The sequence below is a fragment of the Tubulanus polymorphus genome, chromosome 5, assembly GCF_964204645.1.
Source record: "Tubulanus polymorphus chromosome 5, tnTubPoly1.2, whole genome shotgun sequence".
NCBI classification, from domain to species: Eukaryota; Metazoa; Nemertea; class Palaeonemertea; order Tubulaniformes; family Tubulanidae; genus Tubulanus; species Tubulanus polymorphus.
The window spans coordinates 22,495,590-22,516,574 of NC_134029.1; the positions used below are offsets into that span (position 1 = coordinate 22,495,590).

General features: G+C 38.5%; 2 protein-coding genes across 2 annotated transcripts in view; one reads left to right on the top strand and one right to left on the bottom strand.

Moving 5' to 3' along the window:
- Positions 1-1,091: 1,091 nt before the first annotated feature.
- On the bottom strand, positions 1,092-14,987 carry LOC141905391 (TBC1 domain family member 19-like). The gene is made up of 17 exons (XM_074794236.1): positions 14,883-14,987; positions 14,197-14,335; positions 14,047-14,119; positions 13,766-13,962; positions 13,379-13,442; positions 13,201-13,300; positions 13,064-13,124; positions 10,412-10,523; positions 10,207-10,319; positions 5,537-5,611; positions 5,164-5,226; positions 4,910-5,072; positions 3,910-4,019; positions 3,336-3,427; positions 3,134-3,249; positions 2,916-2,986; positions 1,092-1,432 (listed from the first exon to the last, which is right to left on the bottom strand). The coding sequence occupies exons 2-17, from the start codon at positions 14,296-14,298 to the stop codon at positions 1,364-1,366; spliced, it is 1,581 nt and encodes a 526-aa protein (XP_074650337.1). The 5' UTR covers positions 14,299-14,335; positions 14,883-14,987; the 3' UTR covers positions 1,092-1,363.
- A 2,986-nt stretch (positions 14,988-17,973) lies between these two features.
- The window catches only part of LOC141905293 (cholecystokinin receptor type A-like), a 41,220-nt gene continuing 38,208 nt past the window's right edge, over positions 17,974-20,985 (top strand). Inside the window, exon 1 of the mRNA XM_074794124.1 lies at positions 17,974-18,376. The gene's annotated coding sequence lies outside the window, so the exon portion shown is untranslated. The remainder of the gene's footprint in view (positions 18,377-20,985) is intronic.

Consider the following 20,985-nt stretch of genomic DNA (forward strand, 5'->3'; position numbering starts at 1 on the left):
AAGGGATTCTACCTTCTGGCAATCGAGGATCTGAGAATATATCAGGATCTAACGTACAATTCTTTATTGATTATTTGGAAAAAGATAGTTGTCCTCATTTAAACAATACATATAGAATAAGCTGAGGTGTATCAGGTTCGACCCCGGTCCATTGACGCTGATTCAGGAGTCTGCGTGTAGATCAGATGTCAAACAAGGATGTCCTGGGTTCGATTCCGGTTAATTGATACCGATGTGAGCGGTTTAGATGCTGAATAGAAGACACTAGGACCATTATCAATTTATCATCTATCTTCTGTAATCTTCACAAAGCGTCACTGCGATCTTTAGTTCAGGGAGACAGAGCTAGGGGGCTAGAAGTCAAACTATAGAAAATTGTTTTGAAGAAACGAAACGAAGGGTGATATTAAGATGCACCCATGACTTCATAACATATCAAATTACTTCTAAATGAGCTAATTATGCATTATTCATCTAAAGCCGAGCGTAGGTCGACTTTGCGACGCGACGCGATCGTCGCGTTGCGTCACAAGTGGGGGCGCAAGTCGGTTGCGACGCGATTTCCAGCGACTGTGTGCTACTAGTTGCTCCCAGTCGCAAGAGCGCGTAGGTCGGTTGCGACGGTCGCGTCTCGTCGCAGAAAGTAGAACATGTGCGACTCATTGCGACTGGCGTCGCTGGCAGTCGCAACTCGTCGCAAGGTGTAGCGTAGGTCGGTGTCGTTGCGACGCGATCGTCGCTGTGAATCGCGTCGCAGTGAGTCGCAAGCCGTCGCAAGGCCGACCTATGCCCGGCTAACGTCATTGAACTTCTGTGGAAACGACTGTCTTTTTCCTATTCGCTCATCTCCAAGGGATTTTACCCCCTCTGGTAGCATTTCCGTGAACTAAACTCTTAAAGGTCTTCCTCGAGTAACAGCGACTGTAGAACAAATTCCGTCGTCGATATCAGTTCTTTTGTTTTCTCGTTTTTTGTCAGTAAAAAGAAACACGTAAACAAACTTGTAAACCATAAAAACGCTTTATTACAAGGAATAAAATTCAATCAAAAAGCGAAATTTCATAACATGAACTTTTAACGATTTACATGATATCACTAATTACGGGTACAGAATTTGATGTCAAACTCCACCGAAGTCGGATTTGACGTCGAGCTCATCCGATATACGAAGTATTTGCCATCTAACTCCGATAGTCAGACACATTTTCGTAATCCAAAATGATCCCCGACTTGAGCCAAGTCAATTGTAATGTTTGTTCACGGGACGGAATTAATCGAGGATATTTACTGTCACTGATATCCGATCCTGAAATTGCCATGTCTCTGATTCGATCATTCGATGGCTGGAACGCTGTCAGTTTGTTTACTTGGCGAACAAACACAATTGTATAATCGGTATGACGTTCAATGTAGTGAGATCCGCTAAAACAGCCTGTTTAGAACGAGAGAGATAGAAAAAAAATACGTCGTAAGTTATTTTCTACAACAATAGAATCTTGCACAGAAATATCGACGGATTTCCCGTCCTAGTAAAAGATATATGTAAAAGTTGACCACATAATTACACAATTGGAACTGAATGAATGCATCGTATAAAAATGCCTTTCGGGCAGGTAGGATTGGTAGGAATACAGTAACAGAGGAAGGTAGGGTGAAAATTGCAAACGCAAATGAAACTGTTACGAGCATTATTGTTGTACGTTTTGCTTTCGTAGTTGTCACATGGATGAAACCAATTTTGAGCCCCTGAATAACTGAACTATTATAACAGAATTCGATATAAAAATCAATGTCAATGGTAGAAGATGAACGTATGAAACGTATATGAAAAAAAGTAAGCACATGTCGGATAACTCGTAGTAACATCCGTGATCGTTTGAGAATTGCATCATTACTGCCGGGTGAATACCTATCAGCGATGCATTTATTGTGAAAATGATTACAATCGCGCATCGGGCGAATCTAGGCGTACATATGAAACGAGATGTGAACGGGTAGAGCACAACTGCCGAACGTTCTAGAGATATCGCTACTATTAACCAGCAACTATTGGCGCCCAAAGTATTCATCAGAGATTCGTAGATTTGACAACTGATGACGGAATTCATCAAGAATATCGCACCGCCAGTATTAACACGCAAGAACGGGCATCAGCGCAAAACTAATACCGAACACAAAATCACATAAGGATAAAACGATCAGATCAGTTAGCGTAAGATAAACTGCGGAATCTGCGACTTATCATTATCAGGAAAGTGGCCGAATTTCCGAAGGTCCCCATCAAAAACAAAACCAGTAAAATCACGAATGAAATTATACGCTAGCTTCCAGACTTGTTCTCGACAGACATGATAGTGATGTGACTGGTGTAAGTCTGAGCGATTTGTATCGCAGTGTAATTCTTCATCATTGTGTACATTTCATATTCATTATCGAGTTTCTTGTAAGCATTCAACTTTTATTCACTTCTTTAAGCTTCACCGGAATTGACTGTAGCAAAAGAATCTTTATAAGTTATTATTCATCTATTTGAGATTGAATTGTCATTTCAACTTACAATTTGTAAATTCGATTCCCGCAAAAAGATCAGATTTGTCAAATTTTTATCGCACAAAATTTAACTGAATAAGATGTAATTTCCGGAGAGAAAATAACAATAGATACTAAAATATCTAGAGAACAGGTTGTAAATTTGATTAACGAATCACACAACTGCATGTTTATGGAGTCCTTGATACTGTGGGTTTAGGGAGTCCAAGGGCGGACCAGAAGCGGGGCAGTTGTGGGTTTAGGGAGTCCAAGGATGACAAGAAACGGGGCAGTTTCACAAACAGCTATTTCTTCCTAAACCGCAATGAATATCAATATCATTAAAACTGACCCGAGTCATAGATACAATAGAAACACATAACTACCTCTGCTGCTGCATACGACTGAACTTGAATCAGGTTGTTCTTCCGGAATGAGAAGATAGCGTAGGCCAACACTGAATAGTGAAAAACATAATTGAATTCATGAAAATCTATGAAAAAACAAAAACACACTTATATGAGGCTACTCTAAATGGATTCAATTTTTGTCACTGTTCATCGTCTAAAAGGAGTTTTGGAGGGTTTTGAGATGGTTCACTAACCGGGTAATAACTCCATACTGCCGTAGGCGAGAATTCTGTCCCATAATAGAAGAACCTGATCACTCGACAAATATCCCGAAAATGCTCTTATCAACCACTTGAACGCCATCTTCAGACTGAAATTGGAACAATAAAGAAATTAGATCAGTCTCAGACTCTTCAGATTTTTCAGACTCTTCAGTTATACGGATTGAATACTGACGGCTGGGCTCCGACTGATTTCAGATGCGCGAATAACTGAGGTTCATAACACTGTAACAACGACTCGAACAGTAGACACAAGCTTACTATACCCTGAAAATAATCACACTTACACGTCACCGAACACTCGACTGCCTCAAGCGTCCTCAAAAAATTTTTTGGGGAAATTTTGATTAACGTCTGCCCCAGAAAATGCGTTGATCCGGTCAGTATTAATTCCGAACTGATCCGTAATTTGGAATAAGTGTCATCAGGGTTCGTGTTAGGTTTTGTTAGGGATATGTTTCGGTTTAGGAATAGGGTTATTAAAGGATTAAGTTTATATCATGATGAAAAGATTTGTACCCGAAAGGGCCTTGGCAATTCTATAATGCTGGGTTTTAGTTTTGAATCCAAATTTTCTTGAAATTCGCTTTAACACCACTTTGCGCACGCACAGAATGTTATTGGATTTTTAACAATAACCCGTCAGTCCCACGAGATCCGAGACTAGTGCATTCTATAATGCATATCCTTTTCAACTAGATCAGTCAAAAATACGAACACCGCGTGTTTTGATATGAATTTTTCATTACCTGCGGATGCGATGAAATGCAGTGCAATCGACAGAAATATCGCGTGTACATCTCTCGAAACACGTAATACAGTTTAACAACATCGTTGTATATGAAACACAGAGGTGCAACTGAAAATAGACAGCAGAACAAGGGTAGGGTAATTGACGAGTGATAGTCTATAGTCGTGTTCACACTATCGCTAGATAGTCCTTTCTAATTCGGAACGAAAAATTTAGAAAAAAATTTAGAACGAACTAAATTAATGCGGTGCATTCACCGCTATTTTTAAATCAGTGGTTATTACTAGTCCAGCTATATACAACCTACGAGCAATCATCTCAACTCTTGAGATAGTTATCTCAACTCTTGAGATAATCGCAACACTGAGATTGACAGCAGATTCTATTCACACTCGAGGAAATGGTAATGATCCATTCTGAAATTCACGTAAAAAATGGACCTACATCGGTCTTCTCGGTCGGCCTTAATTGTCCGTTCTAAAATGAAACCAATCTAAAATGGACTTTTCGCTAGTGCCTAGTGTGAACACGTCTTAGTCAGTTGTGAAATTGGAATGGACTAAATTCAGAACGTTCTTGATAATGAACGTTTTTAATATCTTATGAACGCGGCAGCTGATGAAACAGATCTCCGCACAGTCGTCGAGTTAACCCTTTCAGTGCGTCTACACCGCAGTGCGGTGTACGAATCAGTGATGAATTTTGCTTGTACACCGCACTGCGGTGTATTGATTTAATTAGTAATTACAAATTATCTCTCTTGAAAGATGGCAGCACCTGTCAAACATAGTGAAATACTAGTAACTAACGATATACCGCACCAGGGGGTAGACGCACTATAGTGCTATTCCCTTTATTCAACACACAAGGGTCGAATTTTTCAGAATTTTCAAATTTCCTTCAGCACTATAGGGTATTGATTAGCCAGCAATGAAAGGGTTAATATTCGAAATACATAAGATTCTCTCAGCCGATCTATTAAACCGTTATACACTCACCATACATTGAGAATCCATGAAAAGGAATGACGCCATTAGGAGGATAATTAACGGCGAATTCATTGATTCCCAGTTTGCCTCGGATGTAAGACTTTGCCGGCGTCGCGCTCAGATTCGCGAAATGTTCCAGAACGTGAGTGTCACGAGAAAATGGCAGCAGAACCTGAGACACAATGAATTACGTAGTAAACGAAAACAATTTTTGCAACTTTGAAATAATCGCTTCCACGAAACCGCTTAATTCGAAGCCCTACCTGATAAATATAATCTTCAAACACAAAATACTGGTCGTCGTTTGAAGCGGTTAATTTCACATCCTGAAAAGTAATTTATCAGATCGAGTATTGATAAAAATTCAGCATTTTTTACTCACATTTGTTTTGAACACTACAGGCCAGACAGTATTGATGAATGGCTAATACGCAATCATTGATTCTCGTCAGAATTCAGTAACTGAAAGCTGTTGTTATCATTAGGAATAGAACAAAAAATATCGCGCGATCAATCATAGAGGTGTCAATGAACTTAAAATCTACGGCGGAAAAGAAACAACATCAGGGATATTGTTTTCTTGTTCAGGTAAGCAAACTTTATGAGCGCTACAACTGTTCGGTGTATGTAATATACCTTGAATATAAGAGCATCGACTAACAAATCATGTTGTAAAAAGTAGTGCTTCAGTTGTTCGTAGTACAGCCGATCCTGAAATGAAACAGTTACAAATCTATTTATTAGTTATTTTTTTCAAGCCTTTTCCGCTTTAGATACCACAGTACCACACGGGCACGCTCCTAACAAGGTTTTTATGTGATGCCTTGATTCAAGGTGATTATTAACCCCACATCATTGAGGAGTCAGCTAAGGAGTCTTAATAAATTGCCCATGGGCAAAGTGGTTTACCTTGAATAACTGGAGCTCATTTGCCTATGAGAAATCTTTTTAATTCTAGAGTTCTAAGGTCTTCTTTATACTGTACTTTTTCTGTCAAAGAAGGAGTCTTAAAAACTCTGATTTCACAGTGAATTCCAACCTACCAAAATCTGAACACTCTGATCAAAATCTGGCACTCCTGCCTCCTTTACTTTTACAAAAGACTGCACAGTTTCAGTGCTCCTATTTAGATAACATTGTGTTGCAAAAATTAAGAGAAATATTCTTTCAAAAAATCGATCCCAGACAAAAATAGATAGACCAGGGATTAATTAATAAGCTAGAATTTCAGGGTGACTTTGATGACAGTACAAGCACATACATGGCTTATATTATAGGGAAAACAGGAGACTTGGATTCAATCCCGAAATTGGTAGACAGACAAAATTGACAGACAACTGCTGTAGAGATGCATATCTGAAATGAACCAACTTGAAAGTCCGATAATCTCACTTTTCGCAGCTCGATAAAAGCAGAAAATGATGATGAAAATCTACGACATCGTGACAGCGATAGATCACGACGACGACGGCGCTCATGAGCGATGATTTTTCAGATATTTTCGAGGCGCCCCCGACGACATACCGGAATGATTCATAGTTTTCCCAAATGTCAGAAACCGAAAAAATTGTTTTTACGGAATAGAACGAAGATAGCGCCAGATCAAACGCGGTTTCGATCGATATTTACGAGCCGCGTAAAACGACTTGATTACAGCTGGTTATTCAATAACAACACTATCAATCCGAGGGAACGCGTATTTTTAACCGTAAAAATGATATCACCCACTGACCGAGACGATGACACGAAAACAGAGCAATCATTTTTTCACGGATGTAATCATAGCGAAAACATTCAGCAAATCATTTCTGGTTTTATGAAAGAATGAGAGAATTGTAGTTGGATATTATTACCCTGGGACGCGGGTTAATCGGTGCACTATCCTTCGCACGATCAATTGATATTTCGCAACTTCAAATTCATCATTGCCGGTGATCGATCACGACTGTTAGTGATATGGGCTCGCCAACGGCAAAATAAGGTTTATGACTAGGGATTGGCCTGCAGCACATATAGACACAAAAGGAGACAAGCGATGGTTACGAGATGGTATAAATTTTACACAACATTTAACAATTTCATCTATGAATAATGAATGAAAAGTATTCCTTCATTCGCCGAGTTTCTTCAGCCGGGATTTAAATACTCAATGAATACAAAGCGTTTTTTAAGCGAGATAAACTTCTGAAAGCCTTTCGCGGTTTGTTGTTTGAATAAAAAACCCTAACCGCGTCTAGTTTCGGCTTAGCTCAGCGAAAAAGATTTTTTTTCGGTTTCCGGCGAAGAGTAACGCAAATTTCTATCGACTGAAGCCGACAAGTTCACGCCGCGAATGTGACTAAATATTTCAGCTTCATTCGTGGACAAGGGTGATAAATTATTTCTGTTTTCATGCTGAAGTCGGTGTCTGAAATGAAATTTTTCTGAATTATAGAATTATAGAAACCGTTGCGTAGTGAAGAAAGCGCTAGCGTGAGAAATCGGGTTCTATTAAATAACGAAATTGGACAAGTAACCCGTGGTTGATAACCAGTTATTTAGTGGATTTCCAAGCAATAACCGTTTCGACATTTCACCGTTAATGTACGTTTTACTTGACTAATGGCCGATTTAATAGAAATTCTGCATTTTAATTCACGCATTTCCTACGGCTACCCCGCAGTCTCCACAACGCCAGATTTACATATAAACTTCTGAAAAGTAATGATAATTCACGCGTGAAATAGTAAAACGCCTAAAGCGGCCCTGAAATCCGGCGCGAGCGTAGAGGTTCATTTCGATTGGGGGTAAGACAATTAGTTATGAAGAAAGATAAAAAGGATCGAATTATGACAAGTGGATGAGAGCGAGTTTAATGATATCCACCTGTTCAATACCCGGTTAAACTAATCAATTATAAACAAGAGAATGAATATTATATATTCATACTAGATAAAGTTCGTCTGATCGTGACGAACTGCATTTAATCTAATAATAACTAAACAAAGATGAGAATAACAGAACAAATGAAAACTAGCTTCAACCGAGACGGGAAACGTACCGGTATAGAGTTTTCGATCTGACACGCTCGAATTCAAACTGACAGAAAATGTCAACTCGAATTTGTCAGATCGTTACGAATAAACCGCGTCGATCAAAAGACGTATCGAACGGCGATCGAATGAAGTCCGGTTTATATTCGTCGAGCTGATCGCGTGGCGCGGGCCGGATCTCCATCTATCCGATTTCCTATTCGAGGAGATGAGTGAAATAGAATGCGACTGCCACGTATTCGATTATGACAATCTTATTTACTTGTTGCCGCGTCAACGAAATGGATTCAACGTCTGACGACGACGACAACAAAATTCACGAAATGAAATAAACGTAAAAGCGGATTTCGATATCGCTGGCGAATGAGTCTGTCGAGACCCGGCGTGTGATCCGAGTGAAAACAATGCCGTAAGCGGAATCGACGAAGAATCAACAGCGAATCGACGATGAAATGCTTTTTCTCGAAGACATGGAATATTCATCAGACACATTCGTACCGACAAGTTTGTAACACCGCCTGCGAACTTGTTCGTCGATTTCTTACGATAAATCTATGCGGAACTAGCGGGCGTGAGAAGGTCAGACCTACGGCAATAAGGAACGAAAGTAATTTGGGCGTCATATTGAAAACTGAGTCTCGAGGTGCAGTCGTGGAAAAGCTATCCGCGAAGTATAGCCCTTTCGAAGATAATCCCTTCATCCGACGTTAGTCTCACCAGAAACGAGTCTCTTCGCATGATACAACAGTTTCATCATCAGACGGCATAAAAAACTCGTAAGGCCGAGTGTCAGCATTAAATCATTTGGAACAATTCCAGACCGACAATGCAACCGGAGAAATGATCAATGACGATCCAGACGCAGCAGCCTGATCTGCGTCTGACATTTTGATAGATTGATTGACCAGCAACAAAACCTGATCAGTTCAATCTACCATAAAATGAGCCGATGATCACAAACGGTGGAACGGTTGATCAAGTATTTTCTCTACCTTTTGCAGACACCGGTGAAGATTTCGGTCGCAGTGCTTGGCATACAGGTGCGGATCTAAGAAATTTTGAAGGCCAGGGAGCGAAGATAAAGCATTTTCAGATAAAGCTGCCATTCCGTAATCGGGGTCCCACCCTCGGTATTAGGTATTTTCTAAGAAATAATCGGGATATTTGCAACTTCCTAAGGGGTTGAGTGTCAAACTTGCAGGGTTTTAATGATCTTTCTCTTGACGAAAAGGGCAACCTCAACGGGAAGGCAAGGTTCCGGAGCCCCTAAATCCGCGCCTGATATATCCTGTAACTCTGCGAAATTTAGCCCAGCGATCAAATTCATGCACTGGCAACTTGTTATTCGCATTACAAAGGGTAAATTGATCATAACAAGGTCAACAGAGCCTTAATTGCAGTGTTAATCATTAACGCCTGTTGTAAGGTGATAATCAGTGGATTTCATGTATACGGCATCTCACATTAGACATTAGAGAATATTCTTTATTTTATCAGAGAAATTTCCTTCTAATGAAAGCTCAAGACCTCAAACGGTCTGAGAACACATCAGCCGCAACGCCGGCGGGGCTTTATGCGAAAACTTGTCTGGTTTCTTTGTCGCGCGAAAAACAGCATCATCGCTAGTTTTTAAAATTCACGCGCAGTGAAGAATAAGAAAACCAAAAATCAAGTTCTAACGATCACAGGTCTAGAGGAAGCCGTAGTACTACGTTTGTGGGCTACGATAAAAATCCGTATTAAGGATAATCTTTTTGGTGTATTTTCGTGGCTGCCGACATCAAATAATCGATTGAGGTTCGAATTTTCCAGTCGAGACCACCTCATCCGGATCGGTTGAATCCAAATGTTGCCGTAACGTGGGGATCATTCCCAATCTGTAATATGATCTTATTCCCAAATAAATAGGCTACCGTATATTTTAAGTAAATAGTAACGAAATATTCTCAGGGTGCATCAATTACCGTGAATATATTTCAAATAATACAACTCTAGTAATAACACCAGTATTATTTCTATGTAATTTTGGCTTCAGTTTATGTTAGTTACACTTAATCGTAACTGATTCATATTCGAGTTGTAAACCTGAAGAGGATGTAATGTGTGAACATCGAAATTGATTGTTACGTAAAATAAAGCATCGTCGTATATATTTATCAAAATTGATTGCTGCATTTTCATGGATCCTCAAATGCGCGCGAAATCTCCACTAAAAAGTGTATATTCTAATTACCTGAGGCTCGAGTTTAGTAATGCATATTTATGAACACTTACGATTTCATCTACCGTAACACCGAGAATTTGACTCCATATTTCTGCTCGGTGCGACGTGTTGCAGCCTTTCTTTGCGAATTCCTGCGCCACGGGTCCGTGGTTATGGGCAATAACTAGAAATGAAATTCGAATAAAAAATCAGATCGTTTATCAAATACCGTTCATTCCGAGGCGAGTTCTTCGGCAAAGCTTTTTGTTTTTATACCTTTCTTTGCGAGCTTTGATCGTTCCGATTCGAACAATTCTTGCGGGATAAACGAGCAATCATCAACCCCCGCCTGACATTGATTTATAGACATTTCGCTGTACTGCAGTCTCTGAAACAACAACAAGACGATCATTATTCAATAGATATCGCCGAATTTAGTAAAGTGACCTCAGTTGATCCGATCAGGGAGGTGGGAGTGTGACCTCCCTGATCCGAAGGAGTACTCTAAAGATCTGGATATTGTACGGGCGAATAATATGCATTTACAGAACTGGGACTAAGTGGATCGCATCAGATTTCGCTTATGTTCGTGACACGGAAAAAATCCCTCACTACGTTGACCAGAATACCTGATCACTGTAGGAGTTTTCACCGAAAATCAGAGTCATTTTACATTAGAAATAGTAGTTTAATTGAAAATGAACTAGAAATCATTCTGATTTTGAGAGTATTTTTGGGAATGGTTGAAAGTTAAACTACTCTCTTAATTGAAAATGAACTAGAAATCATTCTGATTTTGAGAGTATTTTTGGGAATGGTTGAAAGTAAAACTACTCTCAAATAGTAGTTGTTGTCACGTCTGTTCAGGTGACGAGGAAAGGAGTAGAGAAAGGTACAGCTACATGATCAACAGTGAATCGAGCCGAGAACCACTGAATTCATGAATCTGAATGGATAAAATGCTCTCTGTTCCCACAGTTTTAATTGGAATTGATATGAAAATGAAACACGTCAGTCTAAACGGATTACCGCACGGAAATCATGAACGAATTTTCATAGCAAAACAGACTCGTTAGTTTATATCCCTTCGATCCCTGCAGGCGACTTTAAACCGAGACGCTTCATTCAGACGTCATCGATACAAAACTGATTTCATATTTCTATCGATGAGATTTGTTTATCACGTGGAGGAATATGTCCTTTAATACAACACGAGCTAATTCAAATCCTGAATTATATGGCAAAATATGTGTGATCATGCGCATAGGCTTTTGCTTGAAAATTAAAATTGATGGGATTTGCTATCGTTTGAATTCTAGACCAAAATATAAAGCCTAGTTCGAAAGAAATAACTATAAAGTCTTTGCAAATCTTACAGTATAAGAAATCTCAGTTGATTAAGCGAAAATTTCCGGGACTTCAGTTAATTGTTCGAAGTTTTCTATGGCTCTGCATTTGATCGCAACGAGGTTCTATTCCTAATCAGACTATACGTTTCAACCGGCGACCTTTCAAGGTCTTCTACAAATTACTGCAATCGATAATAGAACGAATATCAGTCGGAGAGAACAACAAAACCGAGAAAAACAATTCCATAAGAAAATCAGAGCCATTTGAAAAGTTTTCCGACAATCGATTTAAAAAATTTTCTTTGTAATTAAGAATCTTAGATCTTCATCCGTCGACAAACAATTCATAGCTTGCGGCAGAGTAATCTATTTATAAAAATAAGATCGTTTAGAGTTCAGATCCGTTTGCATCACTTATCTTGAGACAGAACCTATACCAGCTACAAATACAATATATATATATATCACCGAAATAAGTGATTCACACCTGACGATGGTCTTTAGAAAGTTTCTAAAATGTTGTGTATTTTGGTTTTAATTTCTTGAATAATAAAACTTGATTTTAATCTTATAAATTTTGTATATCGTGTGGGTTTTATACTTCGGATCTGTTCTCCACGTCAGAGTTTGATTATTCTACCGCAATGATCGATTTATTTTCTAATTTGAAAGGTCCGCGCAGTTTTTCGAAGCCCTCATCATAAAACCGTTATGCGACTAATATTTCAGTTCACCAATACTGAACAGATTTAGATACGGCGTTCATTTTCATAAAGCGACTCGAGATTTCAAATGAAAAAAAATCAAAACTACTCCAGAAACGACGATGATTCTCATTAAAGGTTGATTTCATATTCGCTTCGTCGAAAGCTTTTTTCTGTAGTTTTTATTGTTTTCTTTGGAGCTTCTGAGAAAACCGTCGGCTGTACGCGCGATTTAATATCGATTACATAGGGGAAATACACAGCCAGCTGATTCTCAAATTTTATCAGAATAATTGAAAAATAGAATTTATTTTTATTGCCAATATCGTTACAGTTGATTCAACCGTATCACGTATCAGCTCGCGGCAGGGCACGCATTGATTTCACTAATGATGATAGTTTGAATCGGAACCTTTAAAACCTGGATAATTACGCGTAGTAAGCCCAGGAAATACGCATGTTGTAAAAAACATCGGAGACATAAACGACATTCCAGTTTCAGTGATTTCAAAGATTTTTCTTTGACCCGCGCATACTGGTTCAATGTACTTAGTTTGATCTTGTCCAAAATATATTTGCAGTAAAAAAACGATACAATGCTGTGTAGTAAGAAAGACTAGTTTAGTAAAAGTAATTCTAAGAAACAAATTAACTGAACGTGTTTTATCATCATTTAATGATGGTACCTGCTCTTCAACTGGTTTCGAGTGCCTTTAATTGTGGAAATTTAAAATCTGTATTATACGGGGTTATGCACTTAAATCATAGTTTTTTTTATGAATAATAGTTAATTTGTAGAACTACAGATTATCTGTTATCATATCCATAATTCGTTATCAATACTCTGCAAAATCATAAAAACATTTTCTACTCACAAGTTCATGAATGTTCTTTATTTTAAGCGGTACTTGAACCACACCCCAGAAATGCTGAAAACTAAGGGAACGAAATAACATTAATGAGAGCACATGAATAATACTCTGACGTTGCGTAACATATTTTGCAGAAATACCTCGGTGCATCAGCAAATGTACAGTTAGGGTTTTTCACACCGGCTAAAACCTCTAGAAAGTCTTTCGGCGCGTACACTGGGCGAAACTTACTTAAATCCACTGAAAATAAATTCAACAGAAATGAAGAGAAATTGTGATAAAATTTCAGTGAATAGAGATAACGGTGTTAGCACTTACCGGGCAATTCTTGGCCTAATTCAGTCCATCTACCTAACAAATCTCTTTGCTCCCTTTCAGGTCTCTATAACAAACATGTCATTATAATGAGAGCTCATTATGCTACTATAATCATCCAACACGAGAATGAAGAATATAGTCTTGAAATGTGTCCTTTAGCTAGTTGTTTGCACATACTTGATTAATGAATTAGTCTCTTTGCCCTTTATGATTTCATAATTCAGAATTCCTGAAGATGAATACTAGGATACAGAGGAAACGTTGCATGAACTACTAAACATTTCGGACCTTACTTTTCATTCTAATTGTGGGATTTTCATCGATGGTTGTCATCATGCTGTTTCTACTAGAAATCCTTTTCCACAATGCATGGACTAACTTAGTTACCTTTTTCGCTAATGGAATGTTTAATTCAGTACACATTGAATTGAGACTTTTCAGTATTCGTTTTTCCCAGTTCACTTGCGCTTTTCTCATGTACACAAGCGGTTCTTTATAATGTTCAACCGGTATGAGAGGTTGAGGAATCGTCGCGTTTTTCTGCACGCATTTATAAACTTCATTTCGTAGTTTTTTCTCCCAACCTGAATAAAAAACCGACGCAGGTGTCGCAGTGAGATGACCGTAACAAGTACAGCGGCGAGCTTTTTAGGATTTGATATTATTACCTGCATTGCTGAGAGCAGTCTTTACGCCCTGTTTCAGATCGTTCAATTTTAATGACGGTTTCGAGACTTCGAACTGGAAAAGCAAGAACCGCTTTCATTAGCAATTCTGTTTAACACCTGTGAAATTCGCATATTCAGCGCGTTACTTACTCTGGCAGCTTTCTGTAATTGTGAATAAATCGGCAGTTTCTGTATATCCTGAACAATCTTTGATATAAGAAGAGTCAGATGTTCCTCGTTTGAAACACTCATGTTTCTTAAACGACGTCGGCGAAACTGTTTAAGCGAACTATTAAAAAGAAACCAAAAGATATAATTGAACAGGTTAGGTCTTTATCAAAGCAGATGTACAATACTAACTATCTGATAGGGTAGGAGAAACGTGAGAGACGTGTAGACTACTGTTGACCCTCTACACTCTATACTGGCTACCCATCTTCTCGACATGGAGACTGCCACACAGAGGTACGAGACCGTGCAATGACTGACTGATTAGGATCCACTGATTGGTGGCACAGGGACTCGTATCAGAGTTGTAGGTAATGTAAAAACGATAATCTGTTAATCCAATGTCTATATATATACTATATACATTGGATTAAATAGATTATCGTTTTTACATTACCTACAACTCTGATACGAGTCCCTGTGATCGGTGAGGTTTCTATATTAAAGCATCGTTGATGATAGCACAGTAGTGCGTCAGCAGAGATGTAGGCTTCTAACTTCTAGGCTAATAAACTAATCAAGGAATAATACCTAACCTAGGTCCTGTCCTATCCTAGGTAATATAAAAATGGGTTTCGACTTTTCTAAAATTCACACATCAAATTTACCTTCTTATCTTTCATCTGCAAATATAAACCTAAGATCAGGATCAGGGTTTGAACGGTTAAAGATTTCGAAAAAGCAATCAAAGAATTTTGACATTTCTCGTTGTTTACTTCCTGCTCCACACGTCCTCTATCGCGCGACACACATTCACATACTTCCCGCCGTCCACTGTAAACCAATCAGATTCACGACCACGCCCTGACTGAATTAATCCGATTGGTTTAGCTTTTCGCGGTAAGCCGCTGATTGGCTATTAGAATTTACAGAGATAAGGTTAGGGATATTTCACAACCTCACCTTAACCGCAATGCGCTCTGTATCGGTTTCGAATCCCAATGATTGACCGTTCGATATGAGGCCGCCTTTCGCGTGAAATTTGGCGCGGGCGTATCCCATCTATTGTCAACCAAACAATGTTGTTTTTGCATTTTGTGGAAATACTTGCGAGAATACACTCTAATCCAAAATCAGGGGATCAGTACACGCGGGGTGTAGTTATAGTTAGAACCGCCCGTAGCTCTGGCACTGAGGCATCTCATTTTGATTTGGGAACTCTTCAATTGTAATTGATTATCAATTACAATTAATTCTAGTTACCGAAAAGCCGGGCCTTCTCATCGAGACGTTTTTAAATTTGGCTCGAATTTGTCTAGTATTTCCCACTAGTGCGGCCGATTTAATATCATTATTCTCCCCATATCGCGTTACCGCTCGTATTAACCCAGACCTCTCGTAATAATTGCCGCATAACTGTGTTTGTTGCATGAAATAAATCAGCTGTCAAATGAATAATGATCGTCCTCAAAAAATTGTTTCTAATTACACTACTAACATAGTAGGCCTCCTCATAGGCGCGCTCGCATCAACTCGATGTAAAATGATACGGCTGGAACTCGGCAGTTGGTAAGTAAGTAGGCCTATATTGATTCCTCATATTGATGAATCGTGTACGAAAAATAATCGATAGATCAGCGATCAGGAATCCATCATCTAGAATATCATCTGTTTGACTCTGAAAGGGAGGAAAAAACGTAAGAAGACCTGGCGTTACCATTTTGTTACCGTCGACATGTAGATATTCCAATCAGTTGATGGGAAAAATGAACTTGATCGATTCGTTGAATGAGCATTCAGTCTCCGTGTCGGGTAATTCTTTCATGGGCCCATTCTGTTGTCACTTCTCACAATTTCTACATGCTATATATATGCCTATGTGGCAAATATCTGAAAAATGATACTGGGAAAATTTGCGGGCTACGTGCAGAGAAAAACATTTCACGTCAGACGCTCGTCGATGAAATGTTAATGTAATTTTTCGTGAACGCAACGTCAAGCGGGCCGTTAACGTAACATCGTTACTCGATTAGAGGTCCTGTCTTTAAATTCACGCATAATCAAACATCTGGCAGGTGCCCGTTTATGAACAAATCATTGACAATTTCGCAATATATCTTCTTGGAAAATTCTCTTTCGCGCCTCGCTAGGCGTCGGTGACAAAATCCAACCCTTACAGGGAAGAATAAAGCGTTCTGGGTCCAGTTCCACAGTTCTGAGTTAAGATTTGACCCCGGGTTAAAACATTGAAAATGAACTAACTTTAACTGAGAGTTAACTCTAACTCACAACTGTGGAACTGGTTCCTGGTCTTACTTGTCAAATTTCTTAAAACTCTACATAAAAAACTGTAAAACATTATAAATATTATTTTTCGATTTTCTGTACTTTTTAAGCACGATCAATTATAGATAACCACGTGGCTCTTATCGGCTTCGTTGATCTCGGACAGTCGAATAAAAGGCAGGTCTTACCAAATACGAAATGATTGATCAGATATAGAACGTAATACGCTGAACATCAATCATTTTAGCTTTTTTTAATCAGTTATTGTATACGTATCGCGCGTGCAAACTGAGTTCGGGATCGATTCTTTATTTATTATGCAACGCAACGTTAATTTTTAACAAAAAAAGAATCAACCGACGTCACTTAGCTCGATTGAGCTACCAGGCCATTTTCAGAAAGAAAAACAATACTTGTTTACATGTAAGGTATATACACAATTTCAATTATCAATTGCACGGTTTAATGAAATGACAGGCAGCAGGAAGTGTTCCTATGGGAGATTACGTTTGATTTGTCATCGTTATTGGAGGTTTTTATTCCAGTGTGTTCCGAGCGAGGGACGCGACCAAAGTATGGTCGATGCAATATTCATCAGCAGTCTCTATCCAGACATTAAGCGTTTAGATTCACAATCGAGTGCGGTTTTTAAATTCTAACTAAAGCCTAGCGCACATCGACACTGCGATCGGAGACAACTAGTTGCAAGGCAGTTTTCGGCGCATGAGAGGAACTGGCTGGATACGATCAGTTGCTTGAATGTGTCGATGTGAGCGAGCTTACGATTGGTAAGCGTCGATCTATCTCCCAGTTCCAGCCAGTTGCCCATGTTCTACTTTTGAGCAACTGGTTGTACTCAATCGCAGTCATATCCGTCGATGTGCGCGCTCTGGATCTCGACGATCGACACGCGCCATGCAGTTGCTGCAACTGACCGGTTGTAACTAGATTTCGATGTGCGCGGGGTAATCGTTCGGTAGCAACTAGTTGTCTCCAATCGCAGTGTCGATGTGCGCTAGGCTTTAGTCTTACATATACCTATAGAGCGCACAGGGGCTCGTATTTGAAGTTTGGGTATAGAGTGGTTCGTGCAGTTGGTACATTGATTACGTGTTCTAGCAATAGGCATGGATCATTTGGTCAATAAAGGATATTTGAACGCTTAGATCAATACGGCGATGTACATATTATTTCATAGGCTATATTTCAAGTTCTACCAGTACTTAATTCTTACGTTTACAAAAAGACAAAAGATACAAATCATTCATGATGATATGTATACACTATATCTAACTTTATGGGGAACATATACTATCTTACGTTTATTGTCGAGCAGTAAGTGAAGTTACGCCGAAAGAAATAGAATACTTATAGATAATTTACATCGCTCCATCACGCGTAGATAGGGACTCCACCATCTCCTAGGTTCAGTAAATTTTGAGATTATCTTGACTTCATTTACACGTTGCGGTGGATTGTACTGAGGATAGTCGCTCGGCGAGTGACGTCGTTTTGCAGCGGCGTTCACTGCGCTATACCCCCACACGCGAGCACACTGCCGTGGAACTATTGCGGTAAGTCGAACTTTCAACAAGTCTTCGAACGAGCGTGATTTGAGTTAGATCATCCCCCAGAACATCGGGCTATCCTCATCATCTCTTCGAGGATCGATCAGCGGATTTATTGAATCTTGTACGGATGGACATAATCTGTAATATATGTATATATAAAGCTAAATATTGACGAAGCGAGACTTGATAAAAAATCACGAACACTAAAATCACCTTACGATGTTATACAATTAAGGATCTACTTGTGTTTATCCAAGCACGAGCTTTTTGATGTTCAAACACAACTGCGTAAAATCATTATTAAGGTAAGATTGATTGAATTCGTTAATTAAATGTGTACAATTTGTTTTCTTCGCGCCGTGGAAAGTATTCAGTGAAATCTCAATTAGTCAGAACTTCCATTCCAATCATAAAACCGTTCAATGGATTTCATACATGAGAAAAAAAAAAATTTTGTCATCTTGAAATAGGATATTGTTCGAATTATATCGAAAAGTTAAAATTCATCTCCACACCCGGTCACAGACCTTGCCAATATAAATCGGAAGTTTTTCTCTCTGACAGGATATCGAATTTATCGAACCATGAAAACTAAATCATGGCTATAAATTAGAAAAACAAAGTGATTTTATTGTTTAACGATTAGACGTATATAACATTGGGAACATTAAAGCTGGTTGTCGCCAAAAATCGTTTAACTGTAAAAGGCTGTTTAAATTATGTCATACGACTGTAGAATTTATAAAATATTATAGTTTTTTGTAGCAGTTTTTCTTCAACATTTGAAGCCTAATCATTTATCAACCCGTTTTGTTATGAATAAACCTAACAATCATTAGTAATGAAAATGATTAATTCACAAGAAGCAGTTTGTCAGTAACTAAGAAGCTGTGAGTTAGGAAAACTAAGAGTTGAATTTATAGATGCCTTGAAAAATGGTATTTCTTAATATTGTCGAGAATGACTAACTCAATAATAGAATAACAAGAAGAATTTAACGAATATGATTCCTTGACTCATCCCGCGCCTTCGGTACATTGCGTACCACTGTCATTCAGGTTTTGGAAGTATCGATAATTCAATTGGATTGCCCCAATATTGATTACGCAGTGCACATCGACATTAATGATATTATATGGAAAGATTCATGAAATTTAATTGATTAAAAAACAAACGCCGATATACACAATCGTATACGTTATTTTGAAACGCCAATATTGATGACGTAGTGCGCATCGACTCGCACACCAGCCTTTACACAACGTCGAGTAGTTAGCGATGAATAAAAAAACGTATTCGTAATGGTTTTTATTTTAGTTTCTTCAATTATTAACTGTTTGAATATTTTCTCTAATCCAAATGAAAAACAACATAAACTGAATGAACAGAAGCCAGATAAATTGAAAAGCTATATGAATGTGATTACAGCGCGAAATGTCCGTCAGATTGGTGCTATTTGACTAAGGGAAGGGTAAACTTGTTGACACTCGTTAAATTTCCTATTTGACAAATACGTATAAACAGTCGACACGACAGTGGCATAACTATCGATGGTATACAATCCGGTAATCAAAACGACCATCGCGTTTAAAACTGCACGTGTAATGAAACTGACCGTTACAAACAGACAACAAAAATGTGTCTCGTCGGCACGAAACCGGTAGTTTGACGAGAAAATAAGTCCGATGTAGTCGAAAAACATAATTATCGAAAAACAAACTCTGATATGTTGTTTTTCGAGTTATTCCTTGACGAGAGTTTTAAGTTGAAAACCGAAAATTCGGATTAAAAAAATTCTAACGTTTCGCTATTTTAAGTTTTTCGACTTCGTGATTGTGGGACTTTTATTTTACTCGTCTCTCGCGACTCGTCAACATAGTTTGAATATACGGCTTCCTGGAAAACTGTTTTTCCATATTTTCACACTTTCCGAATTTCTCATTTTTTCTACCGGTTCATAACGAATATATCATTTGATAATTGCTTTTGATGAAACTCGATAGTTTTCCCCCGGATACTCATAAAGAGAATCGTTTTATATCCTCGTCAGCCACAATTGATAATTCAATAATAAATTACGGTCCATTAGCGAATGAGATCTGATGTGAAAATTACGAGTCTCGCTTCGGAAGACACTGTCAAGTCATCGTGTTACGTACATTTTAAGTTTATTGAAGTTCGTTCTGAAATATCTTTCGATACAGGTTTGATCATCTACGATGTGAATCATTTAAACAGATTTCTCTAACTTAAAGATATTAGGCTAGCCTTAAAGGGGTCTATTTACACCTTAGTTACTTAATGAAACTATGATTTCCTTGAGGAAGTGACGCACATGCGACGAATTTCCGTTCAGTTCAATCAGTGCCGTGCGCTAAACGTCCACCATTTTTCTTAAATTCCAAATAAAAAATGATTCAAGAATTCTAATCACGTACACATCAAGCTGAAGATATGTTTGAGTTTGAATCAGGTGGATTAGAAAATCATTACTACCATAATTGGAAACGGTAGTGAACGCACGTCTATAAAGACTAACATTTCAGTTATTATGAATTGCATCCTGTCTTCATACAGCTGTGTAATTTGAAAGGAATGATAATCTTTATTGATAGGTAATCAAACAGCTGTCGGATCAATAGTGTACGTTTTTTATTTACTGTCCCGCGTGTTTATCAACTGCCGACGTGTTGTTAAAATCTGAATACTTCTGAGAAACCACATGATGCTAATTCATCATCACAGCCGAACATCGCCGGCTCGGAGTCGCTTTTAATTTCGATGGGTTTATTTTCGTCTGCTTTGCCGATGGGAATTTTACGTACGCGACGTAAGTTGTGTTTTGTCGGTAAACATTTTGATAATCTGTTTCCTTATTCCAGTTGATCCTAGAAAACCCCGCACTAGATTTACG